Source organism: Lithobates pipiens, unplaced genomic scaffold (genome assembly GCF_037356315.1).
Source record: "Lithobates pipiens isolate NorthernLeopardFrog02 unplaced genomic scaffold, aLitPip1_a1.2 Scaffold_13, whole genome shotgun sequence".
Lineage (NCBI taxonomy): Eukaryota > Metazoa > Chordata > Amphibia > Anura > Ranidae > Lithobates > Lithobates pipiens.
This window is the reverse complement of record NW_027507718.1, coordinates 426144051-426161031: the sequence shown is the minus strand read 5'-3', so window position 1 is coordinate 426161031 and position 16981 is coordinate 426144051. Positions and strand designations below refer to the sequence as shown.

Genomic DNA, 16981 nt, shown 5'->3' with positions numbered 1-16981 from the left:
GTGTCCGCTGTATCTGTTACACAAAGCACCGTACCAGCACAGAGATTCACACACTAGAACCACCCTGCCGCAGAATATCTGTGGCGGCTGGTTGGGAAGTGGTTAATGTTAGCTGTAAACAACAAGCTCACACTGGATAGATAAAAACACTTACATTTAAAGCGGTTGTATCCCCGCTGCCACTTTTATTTTTTTAATACCCCTGTAAGGCAAAAGGCATAATGAGCTAGTATGTACCGCATACTAGTTCATTATGAAATACTCACCTTAGAACGAGGCGTCTGTAACTCACCTGGTCCACGCTGAGGGAGATGACATGTTGCCTTGGCGTGTCTTCCGGGTATCACGGCTCCAGCACTGTGGGTGGCTGGAGCCGCGATGTCATCACTCCCGCGCATGCGTTCGGGAGACTTCTTGCCGACAAGGTCCGGCATCTGCCGGTCTTTCAGCCCAGAATCCCTTGTGCGCATGCAGTCAGCGGCTCATTGCATGGGGAATATCTCCTAAACCGTACGTTTTTTTAGCTACAGGTAAACCTTATTATAGGCTTACCTGTAGGTATAAGTTTAAAAATAGACTATACAACCGCTTTAAGAGAGCCAATTTGACAAGGATGAGGGCTGCTCTCTAAAATTTAGACTGGGTGGGAATATTGCCATCGATGAACACAGAACATAAATGGAAATTCTTCAAAAAGACAGTATGTGAATACACTGCAAAAAATAATCCCATGGGCAATATGTTTAAAAGGCTAAAAATAAAACCTATGTGGCTCATGGCCAACATTAAAAAAAGCTATAGATAATAAGAAAAGAGCTTTAAAAATATATAAAAATTAAGGAACACTATCAATGTTTAAATGTTACAAAGAATATAATAGAATATGTATGTAAAAAGGAAATCAAAGTCGCAAACATTCAAAATGAACTACAGATTGCAAAACAGAGTAGGACAAACCCCCAAACATTCTTCAAATATATGTTAATAGTAAAAATGTCAGGTCTGAGCATGTTGGCTCTTCATAAAATAACCTAGAGTGGGTGACTAGCTCTGTGTATATAAAGGAGCACAGGGGAGCTCATGTCCATAATGAGGATGGTATTGACACAGCCCCAAATGATCCACCATGACTCAAAATTGATATGGTCCAGAAATATTTAGCCCGCATAAAGGTGAATAAACCGCCTGGACCATATGGCATACACCCACGGAACCTAAAAGAATTAAGCTCTGTCATTTCAAAGCCACTGTCTCTAATTTTTAGGGACTCTTTAATGACTGGAATGGTACCACTGGATTACCGTAAGGCCAATGTGGTGCCTACCGTATATTAAAAAAGAGATCAAAGTCTTTACCAAGTAACTATAGACCTGTTATGCCATGTACACATGATCGATGAACGCCAGACAATTCGATCGTGTGTGGGCTCCAGCGGACATAGAAAGTAGTTTTGACTCAAAATTTGACTAAGAATGACGCATGCTCTGAAGCAAGTACGAGACGGCGGCTATTGGCTACTGGCTATTGAACTTCCTTTTTCTAATCCCATTGTATGTGCTGCACGTCATCACGTTAGAAATCGCCGGACTTTTGGAGAGTCCATGTGTGGCCAAGTCCGTTCTTATAAAGTCCGGCGGATTGTTTGCTGGATTGTTTGCCGGACCAATTCCGCTGGACAATTTGATCGTGTGTACGTGGCATTAGTTTAACTTCTATAGTCAGGAAGATAGAGTGTTAAATAAAAGACCACATAGATGAGTTCTTGCTGGAAAAAATAAATATTTTAGGCAAAACACAGCATTGGGTTATGAAAGACAGAAGTTGTCAGACAAACCTTTTTTTATGAGGAGGTAACTAAAACCTTAGACAAAGGAATGGCTTATAATGTAGTATCCTTGGATTTTGCAAACACATTTGATGTGTAATGTATAATGTGTAAGGTAAAGTCCACAGGCTTGGAAAAATCTGATTGTAAATGGAAAGAACAACCAAAATACAATTTCCCTATGGGACTTTTATGAGTGGTGCTGAATAAAGTAATACCTTGAGTATGCAAAAAAGTACAAAAATATATTTCAATTTTTACTCAAAAGACAAATACAATTCAACATAGATTATATCATAATAAAAATCAGATTAACCAACGTACATTAAAGATGCCAATGTGGTTAATAATTAATTATTGATTTGCGGAAGTTGTAGTCTCAATGCATTTCACGGGACAACACCCATTTCATCAGGAGACATCCACAGTTGGGTTATGTGTACATGTAAGGGTTAATAACCAGACCCCATGTTAAAGGCCAGGAAAAATAACAGCTGGATCCTATGCTGTGAAAACAATATCACAGCAGGGTTCCCTCCGGGAGCTGAGGGTACGTGGGTGACCCAAGGGGGGTGGGGGGCAAGGGCCCCCCCTGCAGCACCCCTTGTTGGCTAAGAAGACAAGTGGCTGCATGGGGAAATGCTGCAAACCCCCAAAAGATCAGTCTGCAGTATTTTTTCACTAATTGTCATTGCCCTATAGGATCATACACCTGGCATCCTTATGACTTCCTTTCATTTTCTACATTATGAGTCTTTGAGAGTAATGAATAAAAGTGAAGTTTTAAGTCATAGGGGGTTTGGTGCGTGGGTGTAGAGCACCCCTGCTGTTGTTTCTGTATTACCATTTCCCACGTAAAGACCAATCTTACAGTTTAAGTGTACAGGTAGTATATCAAGTAGTTTTTTTGTGTGCTTTGAAGCGGCTAATAAAGGATTTGTCAAAGGCTGTCTTTGTGTTTTTATTTACATTTGACATTTTTTTTGGCAAATGAGTAGGGGTACTGAGATCTGGGGCCCCCCTTGTTAAAGGAGGCTTCCAGATTCCGATAAGTCATTCCCCCAAACCCCACAGCCACTGGGGCAGGCATGCCTTCAGGGGGATCCCCCTCCCCTAGAGCACACCCCATGTCTCCATGTTGAGGGCATGTGACCTGGTTCGGATTTGTTTCTGGCTTGCAGGGCTGCATACTCATATAGGGGTCTGGTATGGTTTTTGGGGGTAACCATGCCTTTTTTTAAATGTTGGCATGGTGCTCCATGCCCCTACTGGAAAAACCAGGCCCAAAGGTCCTGGCATGGATTGGGGGAGGGACCCCCACACTGTTTTTTTTTGTTTCATTTTAATGCTCACAAATCTTTTTGTTTACATTCTGCTATCAGTGGAGAATCCTAGACATGTGCAATAGGTTTATAATGAACCTCAATAGGTTTGTAATGAATCAAAATTCGGCCACATTTTGCATCTTTCAGACATTCAGATGCATCCGAATGTCCGAATAAAAAAATAACGAAATTTCAACGAATACAAAAGAAATTATAGCAAATATAACTAATGAATTTGACATAATTCAGTAATTTGTTAAAGATTTAATGAAAAAAAGGTCAACTCAAGGTAAATCTTACAGTCCAACCAGCTGATTAATTTTGTGCTGGAGGTTGGATTACTGGCAAAATGCATTCCTGAGAACTGAGTGAGAAGGGTGTATTGTATTTGAGCAGAGGAGAAGAGATATTTTCACTGTGTGTGTTAATAGATTCAATAAAAAAACGACTTTCCAAACTACGAATCATTATCACGAATATATATATACACATAAATATCGAATTTCAACTAATATGAAAGAAATTGTTAGCGGATATAACAAATGAGTATAACAAATGAATTTGAGATTCAGCATATAGGCACTCTATGAATGAAACAAATGCATTTGATAATTTCGCTATACATTTTTTTTTGAGATTTGATAAAATTCTTTACTATGTCCATTAGGAAATTTGGATACATCCGAATCTCCAAAAATCAAATTTTGATCCAAAAACAAATCTGAATAAAATTAAACACACACGTCTACTACTTACCCACTGTTCTCTGCCCTCCTGACACACTGTCCTACAAACTAATAGCCCATTTACACTGCCCTACAAACTGGTGAACCTATCCCATGCCCTGCTCAGTCACTGTACACTGCCCTACCACCCATCCTCTGCTCCCCTAACACTTTTTACTGCACCCCCACATCAGACAGGCTAGATCCGGCCCTGTTTATGTTCAGTTTATACTTCACAGAGTCTTTAAGTATATTTGGAATTGTTGCTGGTGATAAAGTGAAAGAATAGCATATTGAGTCCACTTTTTACACTTATGTATAGAGCTGACTGAACAAATTTACATGAGTCAGAGTTCAAAATAGATCACACTGCTTTGCTGAAGACTAACCGATAATGGTGTCTGCTTCAACATAATCTACTCTTGTTTGCAGGTTCATATGCATCTGTTGCACCATGGGCAGACCTTGTCATCATCCTTAGCATCCGACGCAAAACAAAGCCTTCCTGCTGTTCACAATGGTGTGAAATAAATGAGCTCTTCCATATGAAAATCTTAATGCAAAGGAACAGACTGTTGTTTTATGTTTTGTGTGGCGAGATAGAAAGAAGGGTGAGAGAAGTGGCTGCTGGAAATTAGATCATTTTTAAGTTTTGCAAAAATAACAACATAGCTTCCAAATGTCCCTGATTTGGAGCAATGTCCCTCTGTCCCTCATTCCTCCTCATTTGTCCCTCATTTTGGTGTGATCTACTGTATATAGATGTATATAAAATGCACTTTTTTTTCTAGCAAAGTGTTTTTCAGCACTAAACCTTTCATCTGATTTCTAAATTGCTGCATTTGTAAATTTCAAAAGCCAATATGAAGGAATAGTAGTGGTAAAAAAAAAACACTTGTGAGTTTACTCAATCTTGTTTTTTTGTACAATTCTCCTTTAAGGGGGTGTGACAAGGTGTCTTCTAGGTGTGTCTTATGTCCTACTTTTGCTGATAGGTGTCCCTCATTCCCATCTCAGAAAGTTGGGAGGTATGTAACAAAGTTTTGCAATATACAATATTAGTTATGAAAAGATGTATTTAAGGTACAGTAAGGCATAGTTTCTAAAAACAGAGATCACAGTCCATGGACCAGGAGTGGCCAAAGTGTAGTACAGAGTCCTAAATGTGATGTCTGAAGACCAGCATTAGGAAAGACTACAGGGACTAAGAGAGTTCCCTGGTGGGATATTCTTAGGCCTGCTATTGATCATGTCAGATGGACCAGGGGTTATTAAACATTATTATGGACATCATTTCAGATTACGGATTGGATTATTTTAAGCACTCTACTCTTACTCAATTGACTCAGTACTATAAAACTAAGACCAGGATTGACATTCTTAAAGAGGGCCGTTAAAAAAAAAAAATAATAATTAAAAGTCAGCAGCTGCAAACACTGCAGCTGCTGACTTAATAAGCACACTTACCTGTCAGGGGCGCCCGCGATGTCGGCCGCCCGAGGCCGACCCGTCCCTCGGCTCCCGGGTCCCGGTGCCGCCATTCCTTCTAAGGGAAACAGGCAGTGGAGCCTTACGGCTTCACTGCCCGTTTCCTACTGCGCATGTGCGAGTCGCGCAGCGCTTTGTGAATGGGACGCGCTGTGTTCTGGAACACACAGTTCCCAGAACACAGCGCGACCCATTACCCAGAAGACAACGCGACGAGGAGAGAAGACAGAAGATCTCCGCGGAGGAGGAAGAGGAAGATTAGGATTATGTGCCTAGCAACAGGCATTTCTGGTAAGTAAAAAATAATAATTTTTTTCATTTTTTTTTTTTATTTTTTTGTAATTTTTTATATATTTTTTTTCAGGGTGGCCCTCCGCTTTAATTTATTTATCATAGTCTGGAATACATTTACAGTCTACAGGGACATCCTGCTGCAAACCACACCTTTTAGCCTGTCCCTATAATAAAGCTCTCATCACCAAATACATGATAGACCATTTGGTGAACTATCTTCCTCTAACACTAGAATGGGAAGTAAATGGCATCCTCGACTGAAAGGAAATAAAAGTCACCATAGATAGCAAGATTTTTATTAAAGGTATCCCTAGAAGCTAAAAAAAAGTGATACATGGATTTATCCTGAACGCCAAACCCTGAAAATCTTTCCAGATAAACTAATGTTAATTTTCACATGGACTAAACAAAACCAGTCATTTTATATATGCATCCAACTAGCATTCTGCATTTTCTGCTTACAGGTGAGACTAATGCCGCGTACACACGACAGGACTTAAGTCCGGCAGACTTTCGACGGAGTTCTGACGGAGTTCTGACGGAGTTCTGACGGACTTTCTGAATGAACGGACTTGGCCACACACAATCACACCAAAGTCCGACGGATTTGAACGTGATGACGTATAACTGGACTAGAATAAGGAAGTTCATAGCCAGTAGCCAATAGCTGCCCTAGCGTCGGTTTTAGTCCGTCAGACTAGCACACAAATGAGCGGATTTCTGGGTCCGGCAGAGTTCTGTCGGAAAAATTTGAAACATGTTGGGCGGCACAGTGGTGTAGTGGTTAGCACTCTCACCTAGCAGTAAAAAGGGTCACTGGTTTGAATCCCAACCACGACACTACCTGCCTGGAGTTTGCATGTTCTCCCTGTGCCTGCGTGGGTTTCCTCCGGGTACTCCGGTTTCCTCCCACACTCCAAAGACATGCAGGTAGGTTAATTGGCTTCTGCCCCAAATTGGCCCTAGTATATGAATGGGGGCCTTGGATTGTGAACTCCTTGAGGGTAGGGACCGATGTGAGTGTGCAATGTACAGGGATAGGGACAATTGTAGACACTCACTCAGGTTGAACTGGATGGACTGGTGTCTTTATTCAACCTTACTAACTATGTAACTATGTAACTATGTTCCATTTCTAAAGTCTGTCAGACTTTTGCGTGGTTGCAGCCTTTGCTATTTGGCAGTAAAACTGCCACTTTTTTTTTTATAAATTTCAGTCTGAAAATTGTTTATGATGTGCTTGTGAATTTACCGGAGAGAATGCCAAGCATCAGACACTATCTGTTCTCATGCTTACAGAAAAGGCCTTAACCTTTAACACTAATACTGATACCTGCAAAGTGCATAGAAAACACAGCACTGTATATCTTGAATCGCATACTCCTATGCATATATATAATTATGAAACAACAGAAATGTCAAATATCAACACTGTAATTGCTAGTTTGAGTATTAGAGGCCTCCTGCTGCCTTTCATGTTCTTCTCCATGTGTGACCTTTATAGCTATATTTTATTAAATAAACAAATGTTCTTGTCTTACTGCTGCATACCATTTGTAAAGAACACATTGTCTCTATTGTGATATTTATTGCTTTGTGTACCTGAATTGTACCTCACAATTCTTCTGCAAATCTGCAATACACGTGTCACCTGTGCATTTGTCAACACGTCATGTATTTTTATAATGTCATACATAAAAATATAACAGAGAGTGGGACCCTCGTAATGGCCACAGCAGGCTTGCAGGCACAGGAACTCTAGCAGAGAATTCTCATCTCACCAATAAAATTTAATATAAAGTACTCAAGCGCTGATACAGATGGAATTAATTTTGACCCAAACAAACGACTAAATGTACTGAAAAAAGCTGCACCAAAAATGATCCCTCAATAAGCAATATAAATGATTAAATGTTAGTGTGCTAAAATCAATACTGTGGTCAAAAATATATATAACAAGATAACACTGTATCTATACTTTACATAGACTCACAGTGATCTATCATACCATGATATCCATATAAAGTGCTCCAATGCATATATGTGTGCAAATCAATTCATCAATAAAGTGCCTAATGTGCATATGAAGTGCATTCCTCGTTTGTGCTGGATTATGTAAACTTCAAAATAAAGTGCTCTGAACGGAATAACTATCCCAAATCTTCATATAAAGTGCTATAAGTGCTACAAAGATGGTATATTAAATACCCCGATCATCTCACCAATAATGTCTCTCAGCTTGGGTTCATACTGATGCGAATTTACAGCAGGTTTGATGTGTTTAGGAACATACAGATTCACTGGTCATGTAAAAAGCATAGTATTCCATGGCTTTGGTTCACATCTATGCGTTGCGAATTTGGTGCGAGAAAAAAAAGGGTCCTGTGCGTGTTGATTGCAAGTGCGAATTCCTATGGAGCAGTGCAGATTTTATCTTCATAGTCTTCAATTGAACTTGCAGTAAATTTGCAGCACACAGTTCACATCTCTGCGAATTGTTCACTGTCTGCCTCCTGAAATTTGCAGTAAATTTGCGGTAAAATCGTGGTAAATTCGCATCTGTCCACCTCAAAACGCAATGCAAATTCGGACCTCACACAGGACAAAAAAATGTATCAAATTTGCAGTACATATCATTGCAGTAGTGTGACCCTAGACTGAGGGATCTAACAAATGGTGGATATGCTCTTTCACAAACTTGAAAAACACTTTCTGCTCGGTCTTTGCTCCTCCACAAAAAACCCACTATTGCAGGAGAGCCCTTTTGGATGCAACTTTAATATCTTCTAGGATGGTCAACTAACCCTTTATATTCAAAGAAAATTTGTGGAAAAGTAAGTATACCGAAATAAGAAAACCAACCCACTCCCAGCGCTTACGGTCAAAAATTTGAGGAAATATATTATTCTAGCAGCTACTATAATAAATTAACAAGCAGAACAGATATTCTGAATAAAATCCAACATTAGCAGTGCTCAAATTGAAATTCAAGGTCCACACTTGGTGGGATATCTGCACCTTTGACCACTATTTAAAAGAAAAATTCATCATGCGTAGCCTAAGATGGGAAGTAAATCCCCAAGATGGCCTGAATGATGAGGCATCAATGATAGAATGGTGCGATTTCTTTAAAGGTGTAGGTCTTATATTGCAGGAACTTATACTTAAACGAAAAAGGCAGAAAATTTCACTATTGGAAAAAAAAGATTTACAGAGCAAACTTTATCCAATCAAGGATACACAACAGGCTGTCAATTTCAATGGTGAGATTAAAAGAAAGCTTGAAAAATTAGATAGTGAAACACAAAAAGAGCATGACTACGCAGCCATCCAGTCTGTCGATCAGCGGTCAGCTCGACCCCGGCAGGCCGTCGTGTGGGAGATCCATCTGAGTGACATGTAGATGGAAATACCGACTTTGCTGCTCCATGAATGGATGATTATATGGGCATTTACCTATATGTTTATCCAGTGAGTTCACTACCATGGGGTTATAACGCACGAGGTGTGGTGACGGTCAAACAATAAGGATATATACCGCATATATGGATGAACATTTATCTGTGTTTTTTTTTTATGTAACTGCATTGTGTGGTTATGTAATCAATTCATAAACTATATAAAAATTTGAATTTGAGTGCTGCTAATGTTAGATGTTATTCAGCATATTTGTTCTGTAACCCTTTATACTATTTTAGGACACCAACATTGCTTGTTTTGTTGGATTGGCTATACAGAATAGATCTATACACTGTACTGTTTTCACTTATCTGGCCTTCTGCGTGGAATGGTTTCCAGTTTGATATCTCAGCACACTAAATATCTATAAAAAAAACATGGAATGTCATCAATTAACAATGTTACTAATAATTAACAAAATCACAACATTCTTAGCCCTTGTACACACGGTCGGAGAATCTGTCGGAATGAGTCTTATCGGACCGTGTCATCAGATAATCCGACTGTGTGTGGTATGCATCGGACTGATTCCGTCCGAATCTCCGTCCGACCCAATTTTCCAACATGTTAGAAATATTTCACCACCAACTGGGCCGGACGGACCTAATCCGATCATGTGTAGAGCATTTTCATCGGACCAAGTGCCACGCATGCTCAGATCAAATTCCTACATCAAAGCTATTGGCTACTAGCCTGAATGTAGTCCCATCGTAACGAAATTACGTCATCACGTTCTGAAAGATTGGATTTTTCGCCAACTTGGCCCGACCGTGTGTATGCAACAGTTTCGGACACAATCCGTCGGACTAAATCCGACGGGCAAAATCCGACGGATTTGGTTGGCAAAATCTCCGTGTGTACGTGGGCTTAGAAGAGTGGAATACCTTTTTTTAAAACTGCTCTTAGATATCTCATTGTAGTTTTAAGTAACTAATTAGATCAAAATTGAACAGAATGCTAAAGGTCAACATTGGGCAAAATCAATGCATGAGGAAGAAATGCAAATAAGTTTACTGTATTATTGTCAAAAGACCTATAAGTTCAAACACCTTTTTTTTCTATTTTTCTATAAATTAGGCCAGGGGTGATACTAACTGAAAGCCACAGATGTTTGTTGAAAGATCTTACCAGGATCAAAATTTATGTCATTCACAACCTCCTGTTGGACCAGTCTTTCTCATGCGCATAGTAGAGGTTCTGTTGATAAAGAGACATGGAGCTATGAGCAATGCTGATTTATTCTGTACAAAACGTAAATTGAATATACAGCCATTGAATAAGGGAGTGGCAGTTATGTCTCATCATCTCATCATCATCATCTCAAAGGCCAAGAAAAAATAGCAAAATTCACCCCTATTTAGTTATACCTTAGGACTATTGTCAGATAGTTAACCCCTTCCCGACCAGCTGGTTGGCAAAGCTGCGCGAGCCGTCATAGCTGTATGTCGGCTCTTTACAACGCTGTAGCAGACACACATGCATGCCTGCAGCCAGTGCGTGTACCCAGTGGATGCAATGACTACCGGGCACCTGCGATCACTTATGACAGAGCAAGAACCGGGACGTGTGTGTGAAAGCACACACACACATCCCGGTTCTGTCAGGGGAGAGGAGACAGATCGTGTGTCCCTAGTAAGTAGGAACACATGATCTGTCTCCTCCTCTAGTCAGCCACATCCCCCCCACAGTTATAAACACACACAGGGAACACAGTTAACCCCTTGATCGCCCCCTAGTGTTACCCCCTTCCCTGCCAGTGATATTTATACAGTAATCAGTAGCTATTTTTAGCTCAGATCGCTGTATAAATGTTACTTGTCCCAAAAAATTTCAAAAGTGTCTGATGTGTCCATCGCAAGGTTGCAGTCCTGATAAAAATTGCAGATCACCAATAGTAAAAAAATAAAATAAAAATGGCAACTTTTGCACAAACCAATCAATATACGTTTACTGCAGATTTTTTTTTTTACCAAAATATGTAGAAGAATACATATCGCCCTAAACTTATGAAGAAATTTGCTTTTTTTTGGGATATTTATTATAGCAAAAAGTACAAAATATTGTGTTTTTTTCAAAATTGTCACTCTTTTGTTTTGTATATAGCGCAAAAAATAAAAACCACAGAGGTGATCAATTACGACCAAAAGAAAGATCTATTTGTGGGGAAAAGGGACATCAATTTTGTTTGGGTACAACATTGCACGGGAGCGCAATTTATATACCATTCCTAAAATGGTATAGCGCTTAGTAACTCACAGAAAATTTCAGCAGTTCCAATTTTCAGGACCCTCTTTAAGATCCAGATCAATGCAGAAAAATAGATGGCCCTTGTAGAGATACTAACCGGCTTGCTATCAAGTTTTGAAATCATAGTGTTGGGGGGAGTGCATTCCCCAGTATATGAGTGTCAGCTCTCTTAATAGACCCTTTTACTATTGTAAAAAAAAAATTGTAGGGCAAAAGGCATCTCCACCATGGGAAATTCCAGGGCTCAGGTAAGTAAAATGAGGGGCTGGTCACTGCCAGGTGTTTTTTCACCTCAATGCATAGGATGCATTGAGGTGAGTAGACACAAGGGTTTATAACCCCTCTAAGCTTTTGTCTATACCACTATTGTTTTGGACCAAGGGGATGCTGTGGACATTTGTATTTCAGAAAAACATTTGTTATACTGTACTTCCACATAGTAAACTCATAAAGTTGTACAAACTAGGATGTAACCCTTGGGTGGTTCGGTGGCTATGCAGTTGGCTAAAGAATAGATGTCAAAGTGTGGTTCATTTGGAACAGAGACTAGTGGTGTACCAAAAGGCTCCATACTAGGCCCTGTTTGTAAGTGATATAACTAAAGATTTGGTGAGTGAAGTATGTATCTTTGCTGATGACACAAACGTTTGAAACAAGTTTGATATCCCTGGAGATGTTTGTAACATGGAACATGATTTGACATGAAAGTATTATTTTATCAAAAGAGTAGGTGATGCTTAGAAAATACTTCCAGTAGATGTAGTTTATCAGTCTACAGTAAATGGATTCAGACATGCTTGAGGCAAACATAGATCTTGTAACAAACAAAGCTCCATACTCTATACCAGTGATGGCGATCCTTTTGAGCCCGAGTGCCCAAATTGCGAAACAAAACCAACTTATTTCTTTCAAAGTGCCAACACAGAATTAAACCTGCCAGCATCTCTGTACAGAGGATGGGACTGATCATCCCTCTGAATGAGCCCTAAGAGACCAAAAAATTAAGATTCTGCCAGATTCGCTCAGAATGCACTGTGCAACATGCACTGACCTACCTGACCATTGCACTCACCTACCTTTTCATTACACTCACCTACCTAACCATTGCACTCACCTACCTGACCATTACACCCACCTACCTGACCATTGCACTCACCTACCTGACCATTACACTCACCTACCTGACACATGCACTCACCTACCTGACACATGCGCTCACCCACCTGACACATGCACTCACCTACCTGACCATTATACTCACCTACCTGACACATGAATTCATCTACGTGACACATGAATTCATCTACCTGACCATTACACTCACCTACCTGTCCATTATGCTCACCTACCTGACACATGCATTCACCTACCTGACCATTAAACTCGCCTACCTGACACATGCATTCACCTATCTGACATATGTATAAACCTACCTGACATGTGCATTCACCTACCTGACCATTACACTCACTCCCCTACCTGACGCATGCACTCACCTACCTGACATATGCATTCACCTACCTGACCATTACACTCACCTACCTGACACATGCACTCACCAAATTAACACCTTTATTGTGCAAAATTTAGTCAAATCTGTAACTGTACTGTACATGTCCACTCCACATTGATCTTACCTGTCTCCAGTCTCTCCGGCAGCTCATACCCGCCCGCAAGTCTCCTCTGATCCCAGCCGCATGCTCTCCCAGTCATGTCCAGCACGTCACTGCTGAATTGTTTGATGGTGGGTGCGGTGTGGATGAGACAGCTTCTATGATTGGATTAGAGTGCGCACTTATTCTTTGTCATGCCCACTCGGACATGTCAGCGCTAGTCTACAGAACTGTGGGAGATGTAGTTTGCGGTGCATTGTGAACGATTAGGTTTTTCACTGTGTGCTTTTTTCATTTCATGGCGTGCCCACAGAAATGGCGTGTCGGCAGTGGCACGTGTGCTATGGGTTCGCCATCACTGCTTTATACTATAAAGAACATGCATACAGTTCAGGGAGAACAGTATGCTATATCTGTTTCTGGAAATTTTCAAACCTTTACTTCGCATGTGTATGTGTAACATTTGTTGATCTTAGGCTGACCATAAACTTTAAGATTTCTCTCGTTCAGCCCTTGGAAAAATCATTTCACTCCACAATCTGTGTTAAAAAGTATATAGGGACAAATCTGCCATACTGCCTATTGTATTCTGGCAGCTGGTACATGCACCTCTCAAAATACCCAAATAGTGATTGCATTGGATTGGCTGCCAGTGTTGTTCAGCCAGGAGATTTCCAACCAGATTTTTTGGTGAATGTAAATTTAAAAATTGACTGTTGAAGAGCCAGGTAGTGCTGACAGGGCTATTTACAGAAGATCGTCTAAAGCAGGAATCGTTCAACCCTTGCCTGGACAGATTTAGTAACTAGTCTAACTTAAATATGTTAAAGAAATGATGGACAAGGACTTCCAAAAGAAATTGGAACTCCAAGCCATTTAAAGAGACAATGACTGAATAACATGGATGACCATTCTATGAGTATATATAGTTTATATTTTTTTCAATTATTTTATTAATTACTCATTTAAGATATAGATTTGATCATTGTGTTTCTTACCAAAACAAAAGTTTATGTTTTGTAATTGCAGAACCCATCAAATATATTTGTGAAGTCAGCCAAATACTTAAGAATGCAGCAAAAGACCTTGACCAAGCCAAAGAGAAATTAAATCTCACTACTCGAAATAAAGACACTGTGCGTGAGGATGAGAACAGCAATCTGACAGACAAGCTCACAAGCGATGAAACTGAGGGACCTATTAACAATAAAGAGGTTACGCGTACCACTGAATCTCCTGAACTAAAAGTGAATTTATCTGAGAATAAAGAATCACTTTTAAATGCCCAAATGGGTGAAACTGACAACACAGTTATAAGTGATACAAATGATCAGTGTTATAAAACTGATAGTGAGGAAGAAACCAACCAAACACTGGAGCAGATGGAAAGGAATAACAATACCTCATTAGATGAGGAACAAACCTATAGAGTGGATGAACATATGGCCAGAAACCAAGAATTAAATGACAAAACGGATTACCTGCAAGAGTATAGAGGTAAAAAAGAAAAGCTAATGGATATATCTGCTACTGAGATCACTTTAAATGAGACAACTGTAAACATCTCACCAGAATACCTAGCAGACTCTGGAAACTGGACCTACAAAGAGTAAGTAAATTTATGTTCAATAGTTAATATATATATATACATATACATATATATATATATATATATATATATATTTTTTTTTTTTTTTTAATTCAACATTTTTATTAGCACCAATTTTAGTTTACCTTTGGAAAAAATCAACTAAATACCAAAAAAAAACAGTAAACAAACCAAGGGTCCAACACATATACACCACATATATTTCTCTTAATTACATCAACACTATTATTCATGTAAATAACTCATCCCTTTCCCCCCTTCTTCTCTTCCCCGGTTTTATCTAACTCATCCTATATCCATCCATGGGAAGAAATCCCCCTGCAATAAGACCAACAGTCATACAGGTATACTGTATATCTATAGGTACGCCTATCTATACAATCCATTTATATCTTAAACGTATCCCTCTACTCTTCCTTTCTCTTTTTCTACCTTTTGTCCCTTTCTCTCCCTCTCCATTTCTTTTTTTTTTCCACCTCTCTCTTCCCTTTCCCTTTCTCTTCCTTTTCCTCCTCCTACCTTTTATTTACTTTCCCTTAATCCACCCTCTTTTACTTATCCTTCCCCACATTTTCTATAATTTGAAAAAGAACCATCCACCCCTGGAGTTCCATCTATTGCTATTATAAAAGGAGTCATCCCGAGCATGGCCAACCACAAATCCCATATTTTATTGAACTTTTTTATTGACCCCTATTTCGACAAACCTGCAATGTCATTAACCTGTAAGAGCCATTCCTCATATGTTGGCACATTCGAGGAAATAATTTTTTGTGTAATTAGCTTGTGTGCAATAAACAGCTGCCCCTAAAATAAAAAATATAATACTGCTTTCTAGTGTTTTGACACTTTTACTCCTATGACGCATCTCAATAATATAGATCTTCTTCAGTTCCTTTGCTGTTACCTTTTGTCTACATGCATACACTCCAGCAATGCGCGATGAGTGATTAGCATTTCTCAGGGTGGGTTTTCTAATCTTGCCTCGGTAATGTGTGTTGAAACAGCCACTTGAAGTTTCCTTCAGAAGTTTGTGTGATGGGGTGAAAATGTAGTAGTAAAATTGAGAGTCAGGAACAGAGTAAAATTGAGAGTCAGGGACAGTTTTGTCACTCTAAAACAGAAATTGTCTGACCAAAGACCTTTATTGGCAAGATCCCCAGGATATATGCAGGGTATATGCAAAAGCTGCAGATTTACAAAGATTGAGAATGACTTTTAAAATTACATTTAGGTGTAAAAGTGACTCTATCGCTATATAAATTGTTTAAAATAAAGCATACCCGTAAGAGAAGACAAAACATACTTACCTTTACTGGTGTCTCCAAACTCTACTATGATGCTGGAAATATACTTTTGGAGTCTGAAGGGAAGACAACACTTCTGGTATTGTCAATTTCTGGGTCCTCCACTGACCTCTGTCATTAAAGTGATACCAAAGTCTCTTTTTTTTCTTTTTTAAATAAAAAACATGTCATACTTACCTGCTCTGTATGGTGGTTTTGCACAGAGCAGCCCAGATCCTCCTCTTCCCTCCCTCTTTGGCACTCCTGTCCCCTCCCCCCTGCCAATTGTCCATTCAGACACAGAGCCACGGTTCGTCCCCACCTCTCTCTCCTCATTGGCTCACTTGATTGACCGCAGCAGGACCCAATGGTGCCTTCCTGTGTGCCTCAGCCAATGAGGAGGGAGAGTCCCAGACAGCCAAGTCTCTAGCAACATGAAGGTGTTCTGTGCACAGTTGGTATACAGAACAGCACCCAGAGATTAATTTCCTGCTTGTTTGATTGGCTCACTGATTTCCCAGAAGCCTGCACTAAAATACAAGTCATATTTTAGACATCCTTACAACAGAAATTTCCTTTTGGTGAGTTACTCACAAAAGATGAAAGACTAAGTTCACCTTTAAAAAAAAAAAAAATGCACATCTTTTTGCAGGTAAAAAATGTTCATTTATTGTCTTTTTTTTTAGGAGCCTTTAAAGCATTGCACCCATGATCAGCAGATCACGGGTGCAGTGTAAGACTCCTGCAGACTGTCAGTGTAGTTTTCTGCTTGTACCTTGTACAGGCAGACAGTTACTGAAGAACAAGAATCAATGAACTACCTAGAGCTTTCATCATCAGTGCCCTGGTAGTTCATTGAAAACTAAAAGCCATCAGCCGCAATGGATGATGGTAGTTGTATGTCAGTGTTTAGATACAGGGAGCCCAATAGCAGGGGCACACACCTTGGCTAAGGATACTAAGGAGGTGAATCCAGCACAGTTTCCAAAAACGTGGTACAAAAAGGGAAAGTGCATAATCAAAGTGAAACGTAGAATAAGGTCAAGGCAGGCAGCAAAGGATCAGAGTCAATAAACGTAGCAAAGGTCAGTTAACATAATCACATGTCTA

General features: G+C 39.7%; 1 protein-coding gene across 1 annotated transcript in view; it reads left to right on the top strand.

Annotated features, from left to right (window-relative positions):
* DTHD1 (death domain containing 1) overlaps positions 1-16981 on the top strand; it is a 124712-nt gene that overhangs the window by 32197 nt on the left and 75534 nt on the right. The window contains exon 2 of the mRNA XM_077477662.1: positions 14006-14585. Coding sequence (XP_077333788.1) covers positions 14006-14585 — 580 coding nt within the window. The remainder of the gene's footprint in view (positions 1-14005; positions 14586-16981) is intronic.